This window comes from Hypanus sabinus, chromosome 19 (genome assembly GCF_030144855.1).
Source record: "Hypanus sabinus isolate sHypSab1 chromosome 19, sHypSab1.hap1, whole genome shotgun sequence".
NCBI lineage: Eukaryota > Metazoa > Chordata > Chondrichthyes > Myliobatiformes > Dasyatidae > Hypanus > Hypanus sabinus.
In genome coordinates this window covers 860,774-878,839 of record NC_082724.1, presented here as the reverse complement: position 1 = coordinate 878,839, position 18,066 = coordinate 860,774, and the positions used below count along the sequence as shown (strand labels likewise).

General features: G+C 48.1%; 1 protein-coding gene across 3 annotated transcripts in view; it reads left to right on the top strand.

The window, feature by feature from the left end:
* LOC132377645 (6-phosphofructo-2-kinase/fructose-2,6-bisphosphatase 4-like) overlaps nt 1-18,066 on the top strand; it is a 178,660-nt gene that overhangs the window by 41,595 nt on the left and 118,999 nt on the right. For all 3 annotated transcript variants that reach the window (XM_059943833.1, XM_059943834.1, XM_059943836.1), the window contains one exon: nt 10,701-10,955. In XM_059943833.1, the coding sequence (XP_059799816.1) occupies nt 10,946-10,955 (10 nt within the window). In that variant the 5' untranslated portion in view covers nt 10,701-10,945. The remainder of the gene's footprint in view (nt 1-10,700; nt 10,956-18,066) is intronic.

Here is an 18,066-nt window from a genome sequence, read left to right as displayed (position 1 = left end):
TTGTCAAGAAAACAACCTCTCCCTCAATGTCACAAAAACAAAGGAGCTGGTTTGTGGAAGTGCAACACACCTGCCCTAAAGTCTCTGCAAGGGATTGTGGGGACTGCCAAGAGGATCGTTGAAGTCTCTCTTCCACCCATCAGAGATATTTATCATGATCACTGAGCATGCAGGACCCTGAGCATTGTCAATAATCCCTTGCATCCATCCAACTATCTCTTTGACCCTCCTCAATCAGGCACCGTAGTATTAGGACAAGAACGGTTAGGGTGGGAAACAGCTTCTTTCCTCAGTCTGTAAGATGACTGAACTACATGACACCACCCAGGTCTCATTATATTTGAAGCACCAGTATCAGAATCAGATTTAATGTCACCGGCCTGTGTCATGAAATTTATTAACTTTGCGGCTGCAATACAATGCAATACATGATAAATATTGGGGGAAACTGAACTACGATAATTTATTTTTATATTTAATATAAAATCATAAGACCATAAGAGATAGGAGCAGAATTAGGCGCATCAAGTCTACTCTGCAATTTCATCATGGCTGATCCAATTTTCCTCACAGCCCTAGTCTCCTGCCTTCTCCCCGTATCCCTTCATTTCCTGACCGATCAAGAATCTATCAATCTCTGCCTTAAATATACATACAGACTTAGCTTCCACAGCCGCATGTGGTGACAAATTCCACAGATTCACCACTCTTTGGCTAAAGAAATTCCTCCTTATCTCCATTTTAAAAGGACGCCCCTCTATCCTGAAGCTGTATCTTCTGGTCTTAGACTCTTCTACAAAAGAAAACATACTGTCCACATCCACTCTATCAAGGCCTTTCACCATTTGACAGTTTTCAATGAGGCCATTCCTCATTCTTCTGAATTTTAGTGAATACAGACCCAGAAACATCAAGCGCTCTTTGTATGACAAGCCTGGAATAATTTTCGTGAACCTTCCCCAGTTTCAGCATATCCTTTCTTAGATAAGAGGCCTAAAACTGCTCGCAATACTCCAAGTGAGGCCTCACCAGTGCGTTATAAAATCTCAACATTACATCCTTGCTATTATATTCTCGTCCCCTCGCGAGGAATGCTAACATTGCATTTGCCTTTCTCAGCACTGACACAACCTGAAAATTAATTTCTGGGAAGGAGTCCTGCACACGGACTCCCAAGTCCCTTTGCACCTCAGTTTTTTAGTATTTTCTCTCCATTTAGTCAACTCTTTCATTTCTTCTACCAAACTGCATGACCATACACTTCCAGACACTGTATTTCATCTGCCATTTCTTTGCCCATTCTCCTAATCTGTCTAAGCCCTTCTGTTGCCTCTCCGCTGCCTCAATACTACCTGCCCCTCCACCTATCTAAGTATTGCCTGCAAACTTTTCAACAAAACCATCAGTTCCATCATCCAAATCATTAATGTACAACATAAAAAGAATCAGTCTTAACACAGACCCCTGTGGAATACCACCAGTTACTGGCAGACAACCAGAAACGGCTCCCTTTGTTCTCACTGTTTGCCTCCTGCCAATCAGCCACTGCTCATACTGCTTGTAGCTTGTTAAGCAGCCTTATATGTGCACCTCATCAAAGGACTTCTGAAAATCCAAGTACACATCAACTGAGTCTCCTCCTTTACTCCCTGTATACCCATGACTGTATCACCACCCACAGCTCCAATCTGCTAATTAAATTTGGTGATGACACTACATTGATTGGCTTTATCTCAAACAACAATGAGATGGCCTACAGGGAAGAAGTCATCTCTTTGACACAGTATTGTCAAGAAAACAACCTCTCCCTCAATGTCACAAAAACAAAGGAGCTGGTTTGTGGAAGTGCAACACACCTGCCCTAAAGTCTCTGCAAGGGATTGTGGGGACTGCCAAGAGGATCGTTGAAGTCTCTCTTCCACCCATCAGAGATATTTATCATGATCACTGAGCATGCAGGACCCTGAGCATTGTCAATAATCCCTTGCATCCATCCAACTATCTCTTTGACCCTCCTCAATCAGGCACCGTAGTATTAGGACAAGAACGGTTAGGGTGGGAAACAGCTTCTTTCCTCAGTCTGTAAGATGACTGAACTACATGACACCACCCAGGTCTCATTATATTTGAAGCACCAGTATCAGAATCAGATTTAATGTCACCGGCCTGTGTCATGAAATTTATTAACTTTGCGGCTGCAATACAATGCAATACATGATAAATATTAGGGGAAACTGAACTACGATAAAGTCAAATGGAAGGAGAGTGCAGGAGAGGGGACTGAAGTCTCCAGCATAAAAAATTAGACAAAAAGTCAAGAAAGGGATAAGAATTTAACTTTAAGTAACACGGAGACAACATTAAAAAGAGTGATGAATACAACACTAAAGGTGTGATATTTGAATATGAAATAAGATATATGATCTTGTAGCACAATTAGAGATTGGCAGGTACAAAGTTGTGGACATCTCTGAATTGTGGCTGAAAGAAGCTCGTAGTTGGGGTATGTCCAAGGATACACATCGTATTGAAAGGAAAGCCAGGAAGGCAGAGGGGATGGGTTGGCTCGTTTGGTAAAAAGTACAATCAAATCCTGAGAAAGAGGTGACAGTGGGTCAGAAGATTTAGAATCCTTGAGGTTGGAGTTAAGAACTTGGAAAGGTAGAAAGACTGTGATGGGAATTAGATACAGTACAGGCCTCTGAGCAGTGGCCAGGATGTGAGATAAAAATTTCAATGGGAAATAGAAAATAACGGCAATGTTATGATAGTCAAGGGGGATTTCAATATGCAGGTATATTGGGAAAATCAGGTTGGTGTTGGATTTCAAGGGAGGGAATTTGTAGAAAAAAATGTAAAAAAAAGCTGTAAGGAGCGGAAAGATGAAATATGAAAGTCAAGCTCGTCAATAATATCAAAGAAGATTCTGATGCACCATCAATAACTCTCGGAGACGGGAGGCAAATGATAGGCTTTTATTAGCTGCAAATGTGACCACAACATCTTGGAGACTGAGGGAGGAGCAGTGCCTCCAATCGCCTTTATCCAGGGGTCTGTGGGAGGAGCCACAGGAGCAGTCTGCAGAGGGGCGTGTCCAGACAGGTATACATAGTTTACCACAGATTCCAAAAGTGTTTTTTTCAAATAAAGAATAAAAGAGAGGTGAGAGTGGATATCAGACTGCTGGAAAATAACATTGGAGAGGTAGTAATGGGAGACAAAGAAAAAGTGAAGAAAATAAGTATTATGCATAACAACACACACAAATTGCTGGTGGAACACAGCAGGCCAAGCTGCATCTATAGCGAGAAGCGCTGTCAACGTTTTGGGCTGAGACCCTTCGTCAGGACTAACCGAGAGGAAAGATAGTAAGAGATTTGAAAGTAGTGGGGGGAGGGGGAAATGCGAAATGATAGAAGACTGGAGGGGGTGGGATGAAGCTAAGAGCTGGAAAGGTGATTGGTGAAAGTGATACAGAGCTGGAGAAGTTGTTGATGTCTCCTCCGTCTAGCGGAATTAGTTCTTACTCTCAATAATTTCTCCTTTGGCTCCTCCCACTTCCTCCAAACCAAGGGTGTAGCCATGGGCACCTGTATGGGTCCCAGTTATGCCTGCCTTTTTGTTGGCTTTGTGGAACAGTCCATGTTCCAAGTCTATACCGGTATCCATCCCCCTCTTTTCCTTCGCTACATCGACGACTGCATTGGCGCTGCCTCTTGCACGCATGCTGAGCTCGTCAACTTCATTAACTTTGCCTCCAACTTTCACCCTGCCCTCAAATTTACCTGGTCCATTTCCGACACCTCCCTCCCCTTTCTTGATCTTTCTGTCTCCATCTCTGGAGACGGCCTATCTACTGATATCTACTATAAGCCTACAGACTCTCACAGCTTCCTGGACTATTCCTCTTCCCACCCTGTCTCTTGCAAAAATGCTATCCCCTTCTCACAATTCCTCTGTCTCCGCCGCATCTGCTCTTAGGATGAGGCTTTTCATTCCAGGACAAAGGAGATGTCTTCCTTTTTTAAACAAAGGGGCTTCCCTTCGTCCACCATCAACTCTGCTCTCAAGCGCATCTCTCCCATTTCCCGCACATCTGCCCTCACCCCATCCACCTGCCACCCCACTCGGGATAGGGTTCCCCTTGTCCTCACCTACCACGCCACCAGCTTCCAGGTCCAATGTATAATTCTCTGTAACTTCTGCCACTTCCAATGGGATTCCACTACCAAGCACATCTTTCCCTCCCCCTCTCTTTCTGCTTTTCGCAGGGATTCCCTTGTCCACTCCCATCCCTTCCCACCGATCTCCCTCCTGGCACTTATCCTTGTAAACGGAACAAGTGCTACACCTGCCCTTACACTTCCTCCCTCACCATCATTCAGGGCCCCAGACAGTCCTTCCAGGTGAGGCGACACTTCACCTGTGAGTCAGCTGGTGTGGTATACTGCGTCCGGTGCTCCTGGTGTGGCCTTTTATATATTGGTGAGACCCGACGCAGACTGGGAGACCGTTTCACTAAACACCTATGCTCTGTCCGCCAGAAAAAGCAGGATCTCCCAGTGGCCACACATTTTAATTCCACATCCCATTCCCATTCTGATATGTCTATCCATGGCCTCCTGTACTGTCAAAATGAATCCAAACTCAGGTTGGAGGAACAACACCTTATATACCAGCTGGGTAGCCTCCAACCTGATGGCATGAACATTGACTTCTCTAACTTCCATTAATGCCCCTCCTCCCCTTCTTACCCCATCCCTGACATATTTAGTTGGTTGCCTGTTCTCCATCTCCCTCTGGTGCTCCCCCACCTTTCTTTCTCCTGAGGCCTCCCGTTGATGCACCATCAATAACTCTCGGAGACGTGAGGTGAGAGATAGGCTTTTATTATCTGGAAGACAGAGCACTATCAGCAGCAAGAGACCATCACACAACATCCTGGAGACTGAGGGAGGAGCAGTGCCTCCAATCACCTTTATACAGGGGCCTGTGGGAGGAGCCACAGGATCAGTCAGCGGGCTGGCATGTCTAGACAGGTATATGTAGTTCACCACATTCACCCCCCCCCCCTTGTTTTAAAAGAAAGTCCCCATGGGGCGAAGTATCTTACAAGTATATTTACAGGTTAAGTCTATCAGGTGGTCGAACCTGTCGCTGCGATCTACGAAGCACCGGTGGTGATTGCACCGGAGACGGTGGTTGTGCTGGTTCCGGCCCGACTTGAGGTGTCAGCCCATTAGGCATCAGTGATCCCTCATGCATGTGCGAGGCGCCCGATATGGGAGTGAGGAGTCTGTGTAGGGCTTGGTGTGCGCAGTGTCAGGTGGGTATACACCTGGGTGGGTACAGGGTTCATAGTTACCGTGGAGTGTTCGGGGTAGTGGTCTGCTGCTCCTGCGGGCGCCAGGTCGCGGACGGAGACCGTGTCCTCCCGCCCATCAGGTAAGACCACGTAGGCATACTGAAGGTTCGCATGTAGTAGGTGAACCCTCTCGACCAGCGGGGAGTATTTATTGCTCCTCGCATGTTTCCGGAGCAGCACTGGCCCTGGGGATGTCAGCCAAGCCGGTAGGGTGGTCCCAGTGGCAGACTTCCTGGGAAAAGAGAATAGGCGCTCATGAGGGGTGGCGTTGGTGGACGTACATAACAGGGAGCGGATGGAGTGGAGTGCCTGGGGGGGGGGGGGGACCTCCTGCTATTGAGAGACCGGCAACCCTTTTGACTTAAGGGCTAAAAGTGTGGCCTTCCACACTGTGGCATTCTCCCTCTCCACCTGTCCATTTCCCCAGGGATTATAGCTTGTGGTCCGACTAGTAGCAATGCCCCTAGCCAGCAGGTACTGGCTCAGCTCATCACTCATAAAGGAGGACCCTCTATCACTGTGGATATAGCAGGGATATCCGAACAGAGTGAAGAGCTGGCGCAGGACGTTTATGACGGACATGGCAGTGGTGTCGGGGCAGGGGATGGCAAAGGGGAACCGCAAGTACTCATCGATTATGTTGAGAAAGTAGACATTGCGGTCGGTGGAGGGAAGGGGGCCGTTAAAGTCAACACTCAGTCACTCAAAGGGGTGGGTGGCCTTGATAAGTTGCGCCTTTTCAGGATGGTAGAAGTGCGGTTTGCACTCAGCGCAGATTTGGCAGTCCCTGGTCATCGTCCTGATGTCCTCAAGGGAGTACAGCAGGTTCCAGGCTTTCACGAAATGGTAAAATCGGGTGACCCCCGGGTGGCAAAGATCTGCATGGAGGGCGTACAGCTGGTCAAACTGTGCGCTGGCACACGCTCCCCAGGATAGGGCATCAGGGGGCTCATTGAGCCTTCTAGGCTGGTACAGGATATCATAGTTGTAGGTGGAGAGTTCTATTCTCCACTGCAAAATTTTATCATTTTTGATTTTGCCCCACTGTTGGTTGCTAAACGTGAACACAACTGAGCGCTGGTCAGTCAGCAAGGTGAACCTTTTGCTGGCGAGATAGTGCCTCCAGTGCCTAATAGCTTCCACTATGGCCTAGGCTTCTTTCTCCACCGTGGAGTGCCAAATTTCAGGGCCTTGAAGGGTACGAGAGAAGAATGTCACTGGCCTGCCTGCCTGATTGAGGGTAGCAGCCAGCGTGAAGTCGGAGGCGTCACTCTCTACTTGGAAGGGAATGGTCTTGTCCACCGCATGCATTGTTGCTTTGGCAATGTCCCCTTTAATGCGGCTGAAGGCCGCGTGGGCCTCGGCTGAAAGTGGAAATGCGGTGGACCTGACCAGGGGGCTGGCCTTGTCTGCGTAATGAGGGACCCATTGGGCATAATAGGAAAAGAAGCCCAGGAACTGTCTGAGGCTCTGAGGGTGGTGGGAAGAGGGAGTTCTAACAGGGGGCGCATATGATCTGGATCAGGGCCAATGACCCCGTTCTCCACGACATACCCAAGGATAGTGAGTCGGGTGGTTCCGAACACACACTTGTCCCTGTTATAGGTAAGGTTCAGAGCTTCAGGCACTTGGAAAAATCATTGGGGGTTGGTGTCGTGATCTGGCCAGTCGCGACCACAGATGGTGATGTTATCCAGATATGGAAATGTGGCCTTCGGTTGGCACTAGTCCACCATCCGGTCCATTTCCCTCTGGAAGACCGAGACACCATTTGTGACACCGAAGGGGACGTGCAGGAAGTGATAGAGCCTGCCGCCCACCTCGAAGGTGGTGTAGGGGCGGTCCTCCGGGCGGATGGGGAGCTGGTGGTAAGCGGATTTCAGATCTATGGTCGAGTACACCTTGTACTGAGCTATCTGATTGACCATATCGCGATGTGGGGTAGGGGGTACGCGTCAAGCTGCATGTACCTATTGATGGTCTGGCTACAGTCCACGACCATCCCATTTTTCTGCCCGGTCCGAACAACAACCACCTGGGCCCTCCAAGGACTTGTGCTTGGCTCAATGATCCCCTCCCTGAGCAGCCACTGCACCTCCAACTTAATGAAGGCCCTGTCCCCCGCGCTGTCCCTCCTTCTTTTAGTTGCCACAGGTTTACAGTTGGGGGTCAGGTTGGCGAACAGCGGTGGGGGAGGGATCTTGAGGATGGAGAGGCTGCAAATGGTGTCAGTAGCGCAGCTGTCAGCATGGCGCTGGGTGGGATGTGTGGGTCGGTGTGTGTGTGTGTGTGCAGTAACGGGGTATATGGCGAAGTCCCATCAAACTGAGGATTCCTGACAGTGAGTGGTGGGAGGGGCCCATCATATGCCATAGTCATACTTTTGAGATGGCTCTGGAAGTCCAGCCCCAATAGCACAGGCGCACACAGTTGAGGCATGACCAGTAGCGCAAAATCCCGATGTTCTGTGCCCTGCACCACCAATGTTGCTACACAACCCCCCCGGATGTCTGTGGAATGCGACCCAGAAGCCAAGGTGACCCTCTGGCTTACCGGCTGTGTCACGAGTCCGCAGCGTTGCACCATGTCCGGGTCAATAAAACTCTCAGTGCTGCCCGTGTCAAACAGGCAGCTAGTCCTGTGCCCCTCCACCAGGATGTCCATCATTGACCTTGCAAGCTGGTGTGGGGCGCTTTGGTCGAGGGTTACGGAGGCCAGAGTTGAATCGCCATCTTGATGCTTGGTAAGCACCCGTGGGTTGGAGGCGGGGTGAGGTGGCGCCGACAAAGATGGTGACTCCTATGCCTCGCACACGGCACTGCTCAACCCCGCTCGTGGTTTGAACTTACAGACCTTGGCGAAATGGCCCTTCTTCCCGCAGCTGGAGCAGGTCGCTTCTCGGGCCGGGCAGCGTTTTCAGGGGTGCTTTTCGAGTCCGCAGAAGTAACACTTCACAGACTTGCGACTGGCAGCAGCTGTGGTTGATTTGCCGGAGGGTTGCAGGGAGTTCACAGACTCGCAAGTGGCAGCAGCTGAGGTCGATTGGCCGGGTGGCGGGGTCTGTGGCGTCCACGGGGCCGGCAGAAGATCGCGCGGCTGGACAGCATCAGCATTGTGCAGAGCAGCCTTCCAGCGTGTCGGCCAGCTCGATCGCCGAGCGTAAGGTAAGATCGGTGTTTTCCAGCAGCCGCTGGTGCACGTACACTGACCTGATCCCTGTAACGAAGGCGTCTCGTACCAGGAGCTCCACATGCTGTTCCGCCGTCAGTCCCCTGCAGTCGCAGGCCTGCATGAGTGTCTGTAGGGCCTGGACAAACTCACTGCACAACTCTACGGCCCGCTGCCACCGTGTCACTAAGTGATGTCTTGCGTAGACGGTGTTCACCGGCCGCAGGTACTGTCTTTTGAGGGCGTCCAGTGCCCCTTGGTAGGTCGGCAGGTCTCTGATGAGGGAGTATACCCTCGAATTGACCCTGGAGAGGAGGATTTTGTGCATGATAGCAGGCTCAGTCACAGGAATCTCTTCCAGGTATGATTGGAAGCATGCAAGTCAGAGTTCAAAGGCAAGAGCTGCTTCTGGAGCTTGAGGATCCAAGTCCAATTTTTCTGGACGTAAAATACTCTCCATGTTTTAAAATTCCAGCTAATAAAATTGATGCACCATCAATAACTCTTGGAGACGTGAGGCGAGAGATAGGCTTTTATTAGCTGGAAGGCAGAGCACTATCAGCAGCAAGAGACCATCACACAACATCCTGGAGACTGAGGGAGGAGCAGTGCCTCCAATCGCCTTTATACAGGGGCCTGTGGGAGGAGCCACAGGAGCAGTCAGCAGGGGGCGGGGGGGATGTCCAGGCAGGTATATGTAGTTCACCACACCCGTCCCATGATCCTTTCCCTTCTCCAGCTCTGTATCACTTTCGCCAATCACCTTTCCAGCTCTTAGCTTCATCCCACCCCCTCCAGTCTTCTCCTATCATTTCACAATTCCCCCTCCCCTTACTACTTTTAAATCTCTTACTATCTTTCCTTTCGGTTAGTCCTGACGAAGGGTCTCGGCCCGAAACATCGACAGCGCTTCTCCTTATAGATGCTGCCTGGCTTGCTGTGTTCCACCAGCATTTTGTGTGTGTTGTTGTTTGAATTTCCAGCATCTGCAGATTTCCTCATGTTTGCTCTTTAAGTATTTTGCATCATTCTTCACTGTGTAAGACACTAGCAGAATACCATAAATTTGAGAGTGTTGGTGGAGAAGTAATATAGTTGCTATTACTATGGAGGAGGTGCTTGGGAAACTGAAAATTTGAAGGAGATAAGTCACCTGGACCAGACGGACTACACCCCAGGGTTCTGAAAGAGGTGGCTGAAGAGACTGGGGCATTAGTAATGATTTTTTAAGAATCACTAGGTTTTCGAATGGTTCCAGAGGACTGGAAAATAGCAAATGTTACTCCACTCTTTAAGAAGAAAAGGAGGCAGAAGACAGGAAAGTTTTAAATGGGCTAAGGGACAAGTTTTTCCACACAGAGGGTGGTGGGTTTGTGCAACGAGCTGGCAGAAGAAGTGTTAAAGGTGAGTACAATTACAATGATTGAAAGGTGTTTGGCAGGTATGTGGGCAGCAACGGGAATATTGTTTGGTCAGCATGGAAGAGATGGCCTAAAGGGTCTGCTTCAGCACTGCACAGCTCTGTGACTTGCCGATGACTTGCTGCGATGCATTATGATGTTATAGCAATTATCTTCGTAATTTCTCAGAAATCTATTTTTTTTGTTGTTGTTGGTTCACCCATTACAAGCAGGGTGTTGTACACTGACATAGTTAAAATTCAGGGAAACATTTCAGGAAAAAGACTTTGGGTCTAATTGGAAAAAGATAATTCCCCTAAAATATTGCAGAAATCTTTAACTGAGTCTAAACATGTGCAGAGTACACAACTTCTTATCATTGGTTTCAAAGGAATCCCTTATCAAGTCTTTAATGAATTGATTTTCTTATTCTGTTTATATTAAAAACATTGGGTTCTATTACATTTTATGTCTTAAAATTAATGGCTGATAATTTTCACAGATTCATTTTGAATAGCTGGGAAATTGTGCTGCTGGGGGTCTTTCAGAGGATAGGGGTAGAATCCTGCCTGAAGCAGCAAGTATTGTTCAACTGCAGAAACTTTCCATCATTGTCATAGTGACAGGGTGAAGCAGATCTAAGAATGTTTTGAAAACTCATGACCATTTCTGCGGCTTTTACAACTTTTCAATCCAGTTCAGATGTGAATTGAGTTTTTATCAGATTTGTCTACATATACATGCTCTGATTTTAATCTTTTTCGTAGAATCACATACCAGATTTGGAGAGAGTGGATGGACAGGTTTGCTTACCGATCTTTGGACTAAGATGACAACAGTGGGGTGGAAGAAGTGATTATGACTCAGCAAGAGCTCAGACAAGGAAGATCACATTATTTCTTCCGGAAAGCTCTTTAAAACAACAGCTGGACTGCTGCTTTCCCCAAGTGTTTCTGCTTCCTTAATCATGGTACACGGAATGCTGGATTCACTTTGACAAACAATAGCCACCATGTCTAGAGGTGAGTGACTTTATGTTTATTTCAGTGATTGTTGCAGCCCTTCTTCTTGGCCCATATTAGTACATGGTAACACCAGAGAGTGACAGGGACCTTAGCACCAACTCTGGCTGGGGCCCAGTTCTGTGTCAATATTATTTAACCCCGAGCTCAAACAAGAGCAGAGGTGACAAATACTTTCTGCTGTTTTCTCTTACCTGATGCTCTCTCCCCACAGTGCTGCTCTGCTCACATGACAGTGGGCTTAGGAGAAACTGGCTGCATTGTACAGTTCGTTATGGGGAGACCAGCTCTCCTGAACACTGGTGGGCAGGTTTGGTTTTACAGGGAGGTCAGTGGCCCACGATAGTGCTGCACCACATGCATTTCCTTATAGATACAAGAGTTCTGTAAACTTTCCAAGTGCTGACAACACTAAAAGAGGAACTCACGAAGCAGCCTAGGACCTCAGATGGTCAGGCAGTATCCATGGAGGAAAATGACAGTGTTGTTTTGGGTTGAGATCCTTTAGCTGGACTGCATCGGGTGCTAAACACCCATGCAGCCGTGTACTTTATTCCCATAACTTGAAAAGATGTTGGGAATGAGTCAGGGATTGGGATCAACCCGCTGACATACTCTCGCTGCTCTGAGCTGACTTGCCATGTAAATGAGCTCTGTGAATTCCATGTGAAAGATGTTAAAGCAATGTTTGGGAATGTTAATGGCCGGCAGCTCCCCAACAACCATCATTCCAGCTTTCCTTCTCTTCTGCCCAGACATAGGATCAATCCTCATGGGGGTGTGCACAGAGCAGCTTCCCTGAGCAGAGAACTCACTCTCTCTTCTCTCCCTGTCCCAACACATTTACCATAGGCATTTTACCCCCTGACACTTACAGACAGAGATTCCCTTCCACAGTGAAATCATCTGACATACTCATGGTGGTGAAGATTCCCCTACAGTGTCCGTTTATGTCTCGTGTCGTTGCAGAGCACACAGTGGAAATGTTTGGGCAGGCAAAGAGCTACCATTTTGTTGTCTATTCAGCAGGCTTTTGTTTAATTATATGGTGTGCAACCCTGCTCTAAGACATGGCTCAGACACAAAAATCCTTTCAAATTCTTCACCATTCTCAATGGTGAAAATCCAAGATGGCGGCATGATGCAGCTTGCAGCGGCCAGTCCGGAGCTGATTATCTGTTATTTGTGAAGAGGGGTGCCGTGCGCAATCATAATCAGATGAAAAACGGATGTGGGAGCACGGAGGAACATCTGGAAATCTCCAGGAAGACCTTCGTTGCTGCTGCTGCTGAGAGGTCCGGGTCTCTGCTGGGAAGAACGGGCCCCCAGTCCTCGGGGTCGCGTTGCCGATGGCTGTTGGTGGGGCCGTCTTAATACGCTCAGCAGAGGATGGTGCTCGGAGAAGCTGTGCTGGAGGGGATGGTCAGAGGCTCGGAAGTTCGATGGACTCGGAGTCCGCTGCGGTCAGTGTGTGCTGCGTTTGCGAGGCTGAGTCGAGCAGCGCCGTGGAAGTCCATAGCGGGTGTATTCCCTTCCGCCGCTGGCGTGGGGTGACAAGTCAGTCGGGACCTTGAGGACTTGTGGAAACTGTGTGGTGGTTTCTTTGGAACTTATAGTCTTTTAACATCTCTGGACTATTTTTACTGTGCCCATGGTCTGTTTTTTTTAATCAATTATGGTATTGTTTACACTGTTGTAATTATGTGGTTTTGTGCAGGTCTTGTAGCTTTAGTTTTTGGTCTTGTTTCGTCTGTTAGGATTGGAGCTCCTTTCCTGGGATCGCGCTAAGATGGTAGCGCGATATTAATACGCAGCAGCCTCTCCGGACTCTGGATTGGGGATTGCCAAACGTTACGTGGATTTTCTGGTGTCGTCTGTTTTGTCATGTGCTTTTGTGATATCATTCTGGAGGAAAGTTGCCTCATTTCTTAACTGCATTACATTCGTGGTTTCTAAATGACAATAAACTGAATCTGAATCTGAATCTGAACTGACCACTCCTGAAGCGCAGGCACAAGCACAGTGCTGCGTGAGCCCTTCTGTGTCAAAGGTGAATTTGAATGCTTATCATCTTAAAGTGGCCTTCTATTCTGCAGGGAATCATTTACCAATGATCACACGGGAGGAGGCCATTTGGTACTGGTGCTGGCTCTTTGAAAAAATGGTTGTACTTCTTAACACATGCCTGATATGCCAACATTTTGTGTTTCCCAAGAACAATCTCCAAGGACATGAGTTTCTAATGTTTGGAGATAGAGTTTTCAGAAGTACCATGAAAATTAGGACCTGACTTTAAGATTTTCTTTGATTTTTGTGAAAACGTAAGGTGCTTTTCTGAAGATCAACTTCTGTTTTCTGTTCAATTGTTAGAACAGTGTTAATGAGTCTCATTCGCCAGCAAATTGTGACTGGGAGTGACGTTACAAACTTCATGGTGGTGACATTGCAGACATTGGGGGAGTGACACAACAAACATCATGGGAGTGATGTTACAGACATCGGGGAGTGATGTTACAGACATCGGGGAGTGATGTTACAAACTTCATGGGGGTGACATTAAAGACATCATGAGATGTCAGTTGTGATGGGGACTGACTTTACAAATGGGGAGAGATGTGATAGACGAGGAATGAAGTTACAAACATCTGGTTGTGATGAAAAGTGACTTTACAGACGGGGAGGGACGTTACATGCATAGAGTTGTGATGGACAGGACTACACACGTATCCTGATGGAGAATAATGTTACAGAGTGCCCTGATAGAGAGTGACGTTACAGACTGCCCTGACGGAGAGTGAGGTTACAGACTGCCCTGACGGAGCGTGACGTTACAGACTGCCCTGATGGAGAGTGATGTTACAGACTGCCCTGATGGAGAGTGATGTTACAGATTGCCCTGATGGAGAGTGACATTACAGACATCTACTTGTAACAGAGGGTGACGTTACAGACAGGGAGCGACATTACAGGTGAAGAGTGATGATACAGGCATCTAGTTGTAATGGAGAGTGACACTACAAGCCACCGTGATATGGAGTGATGTTACAGACATCACAGAGACTGATGTTACAGATATCACAGGGACTTACATTACAGACAGCCCTAATGGGGAGTGATGTTTCAGGCTGCCTGGTGGGAGTAGTGCTACAGGCATCTAGTTGTGATGGAGGGTGACATCACAGACAGTCTTAAAGGACAGTGGTGATACAGGTAGCCCTGATGGGGAGTGACATTACAGTTGTCACCAAGTTCGGATATGGCCCAAGTGCAGAGTGAGAGACACTGAAGCAGGCCGATAGTTCACAGACTTTAATGCGAACAGTGTTAAAGGGAAAAGAAAACAAAACACTAGGCCAAACAAGGCTGTTAACTAAACCTCTCAAATGGAAAATGAAGCCTACACTGTGGTTGAAATGAACAGCTAAGAATAAAATGAATACCGCTGGTCTTCAGAGTGAGTTGACTTGACTGTCCAATTTTCTCAGGCAAGGCAGAGTGCAAACAGGCAGCGAAGTGTTGCTGTGTCCAAGTTTCAACAACTACTACAACGGAATGAATGGCGTTATATACTATCACTATGAAATAATAATTAGCTGAAACGTGCATATTTACAAACAAAATTGCCGTATCTACTGCGCTGCCAAATCCATGGTTGTGACAAAGGTGTTCTCTGATGGAAAGTGATGCTACAGGCATCTAGTTGTGATGGGGTATGACATAACAGGCAGCCCTAATGGAGTGTGGCATTACAAGCAACTAGTCGTGTTGGAGAGTGATGTTACAGGCAGCTCTGATAAAGAGTGTCATTGCAGGAAGTCCTGATAGAGAGTGATGTTACAACAGTCCTGTCTAGTTATGTTGGAGATTGATGTTACAGCAGCCTTGATGGAGAGTGGCATTACAAGCATCTAGTCATGATGGAGAGTGATGTTACCAGCAGCCCTGCTGGGGAGTGATGTTACAGGCTTCTCTGATGGAGAGTAATATTACAGGCAGCCTTGATGGAGAGTGATGTTAAAGGCAGTCCTGAGGGAGATGATGTTACAGGCAGCCCTGAGGGAGAGTGATGTTACATGCAGTCCTGCTGGGGAGCAATGATAAAGGCAGTCCTGAGGGAGAGTGATGTTACAGGCAGTCCTGCTGGGGAGTGATGTTACATGCAGTCCTGCTGGGGAGCAATGTTACAGGCAGCCCTGAGGAAGAGTGATGTTACAGGCAGTCCTGCTGGGGAGTGATGTTACAGGCTTCTCTGATGGAGAATAATATTACGGGCAGCCTTGATGGGGAGTGATGTTACAGGCAGTCCTGAGGGAGAGTGATGTTACAGGCAGTCCTGCTGGGGAGTGATGTTACAGGCAGTCCTGCTGGGGAGTGATGTTACAGGCTTCTCTGATGGAGAATAATATTACGGGCAGCCTTGATGGGGAGTGATGTTACAGGCAGTCCTGAGGGAGAGTGATGTTACAGGCAGTCCTGCTGGGGAGTGATGTTACAGGCAGTCCTGCTGGGGAGTGATGTTACAGGCTTCTCTGATGGAGAATAATATTACGGGCAGCCTTGATGGGGAGTGATGTTACAGGCAGTCCTGAGGGAGAGTGATGTTACAGGCAGTCCTGCTGGGGAGTGATGTTACACTCAGTCCTGCTGGGGAGCAATGATAAAGGCAGCCCTGAGGGAGAGTGATGTTACAGGCAGCCCTGAGGGAGAGTGATGTTACAGGCAGTCCTGCTGGGGAGTAATGATAAAGGCAGTCCTGAGGGAGAGTGATGTTACAGGCAGCCCTGAGGGAGAGTGATGTTACAGGCAGTCCTGCTGGGGAGTGATGTTACAGGCAGTCCTGCTGGGGAGTGATGTTACAGGCAGTCCTGCTGGGGAGTGATGTTACAGGCAGTCCTGCTGGGGAGTGATGTTACAGGCTTCTCTGATGGAGAATAATATTACGGGCAGCCTTGATGGGGAGTGATGTTACAGGCAGTCCTGAGGGAGAGTGATGTTACAGGCAGTCCTGCTGGGGAGTGATGTTACACTCAGTCCTGCTGGGGAGCAATGATAAAGGCAGCCCTGAGGGAGAGTGATGTTACAGGCAGTCCTGCTGGGGAGCAATGATAAAGGCAGTCCTGAGGGAGAGTGATGTTACAGGCAGCCCTGAGGGAGAGTGATGTTACAGGCAGTCCTGCTGGGGAGTGATGTTACAGGCAGCCCTGAGGGAGAGTGATGTTACAGGCAGTCCTGCTGGGGAGTGATGTTACAGGCAGTCCTGCTGGGGAGTGATGTTACAGGCGATCCTGAGGGAGAGCGATGTTACAGGCAGCCCTGATGGAGAGTGATGTTACAGACGTGCAGATGGAGAGTGGCATTAGAGGCAGTCCTGAAGGAGAGTCGTGATGGAGAGTGAATTTACAGGCAGCCCTTATGGAGAGTGGCACTACAGGAATCTAGTTGTGATGGAGAATAACGTCTCAGATAACCCTGATGGAGAGTACTATATGGTCAGCTGTAATGGAGAATGACATTACAAGCAGTCCAGATGGGGAATGATATTACAGGCATCTAGTTGTGATGGAGAATGATGATAAAGGCATTTGTTGTGATGGAGGGTGATGTCCCAGATAGCCCTAATGGAGAGTGATTATACAGGCATCTTCTTGTAATAGAATACACACAAAACTCCAAGTGTGGCCTCACTAACAGCTTGTACATCTGTAACATGATATCCCACCTCCTGTACTCAATTCCCTGTCTGATAAGGCAAACACCTTCTTCACCACCTGTCTACCAGTGTCTCCCCTTTAAGAGAGCTATGTACTGACAACCCTATGTCTCTCTGTTCTACATTACCCAGGGTCATAGAAACACAGAAAACCTACAGCACAATAAAGGCCCTTCAACCCACAAAGCTGTGCTGAACATGTCCTTACAACTACCTAGGTTTACCCATAGCCCTCTATTTTTCTAAGCTCCATGTATCCATCCAGGAATCTCTTAAGAGACCCTATCATTTCCATCTCCACCACCACCGCTGGCAGCGCATTCCATGCACTCACCACTCTCTGCGTAAAAAACTTACCCCTGACATCTCCTCTGTACCTACTTCCAGGCACCTTAAAACTGTGCCCGCTTGTGCTAGCCATTCCAGCCCTGGGAAAAAGCCTCTGGTTTTCCACATGATCAATGCCTCTCATTATCTTGTACTCCTCTATCAGGTCACCTCTCATCATCCGTCGCTCCAAGGAGAAAAGGCCGAGTTCACTCAAACTGTTTTCATAAGGCATGCTCCCCAATCCAGGCAACATCCTTGTAAATTTCTTCTGCACCCTTTCTATGGTTTCCACATCCTTTCTGTCGTGAGGCGACCAGAATTGAGCACAGTTCTCCATGTGGGGTCTGACCAACGTCCTACCATTTGCTGTGCCAATCCTGCCCTGGTGCAACACCTGAGATTAATAGACAATAGGTGCAGAAGTAGACCATTCGGCCTTTTGAGCCTGCACTGCCATTTTGAGATCATGGCTGATCATCTACTATCAATACCTGGTTCCTGCCTTGTCCCCATACCCCTTGATTCCCTTATCCATAAGATACCTATCTAGCTCCTTCTTGAAAGCATCCAGAGAATTGGCCTCAATTGCCTTCTGAGGCAGTGCATTCCAGACCCCCACAACTCTCTGGGAGAAGTTTTTCCTTAACTCTGTCCTAAATGACCTACCCCTTATTCTCAAACCATGCCCTCTGGTACTGGACTCTCCCAGCATCTGGAACATATTTCCTGCCTCTATCTTGTCCAATCCCTTAATAATCTTATATGTTGCAGTCAGATCCCCTCTCAATCTCCTTAATTCCAGCACGTACAAGCCCAGTCTCTCTAACCTCTCTGTGTAAGACAGTCCGGACATCCCAGGAATTAACTTTGTGAATCTACGCTGCACTTCCTCTATAGCCAGGATGTCCTTCCTTAACCCTGGAGACCAAAACTGTACACAATACTCCAGGTGTGGTCTCACCAGGGCCCTATATAAATGCAAAAGGATTTCCTTGCTCTTGTACTCAATTCCCTTTGTAATGAAGGCCAACATTCCATTAGCCTTCTTCACTGCCTGCTGCACTTGCTCAT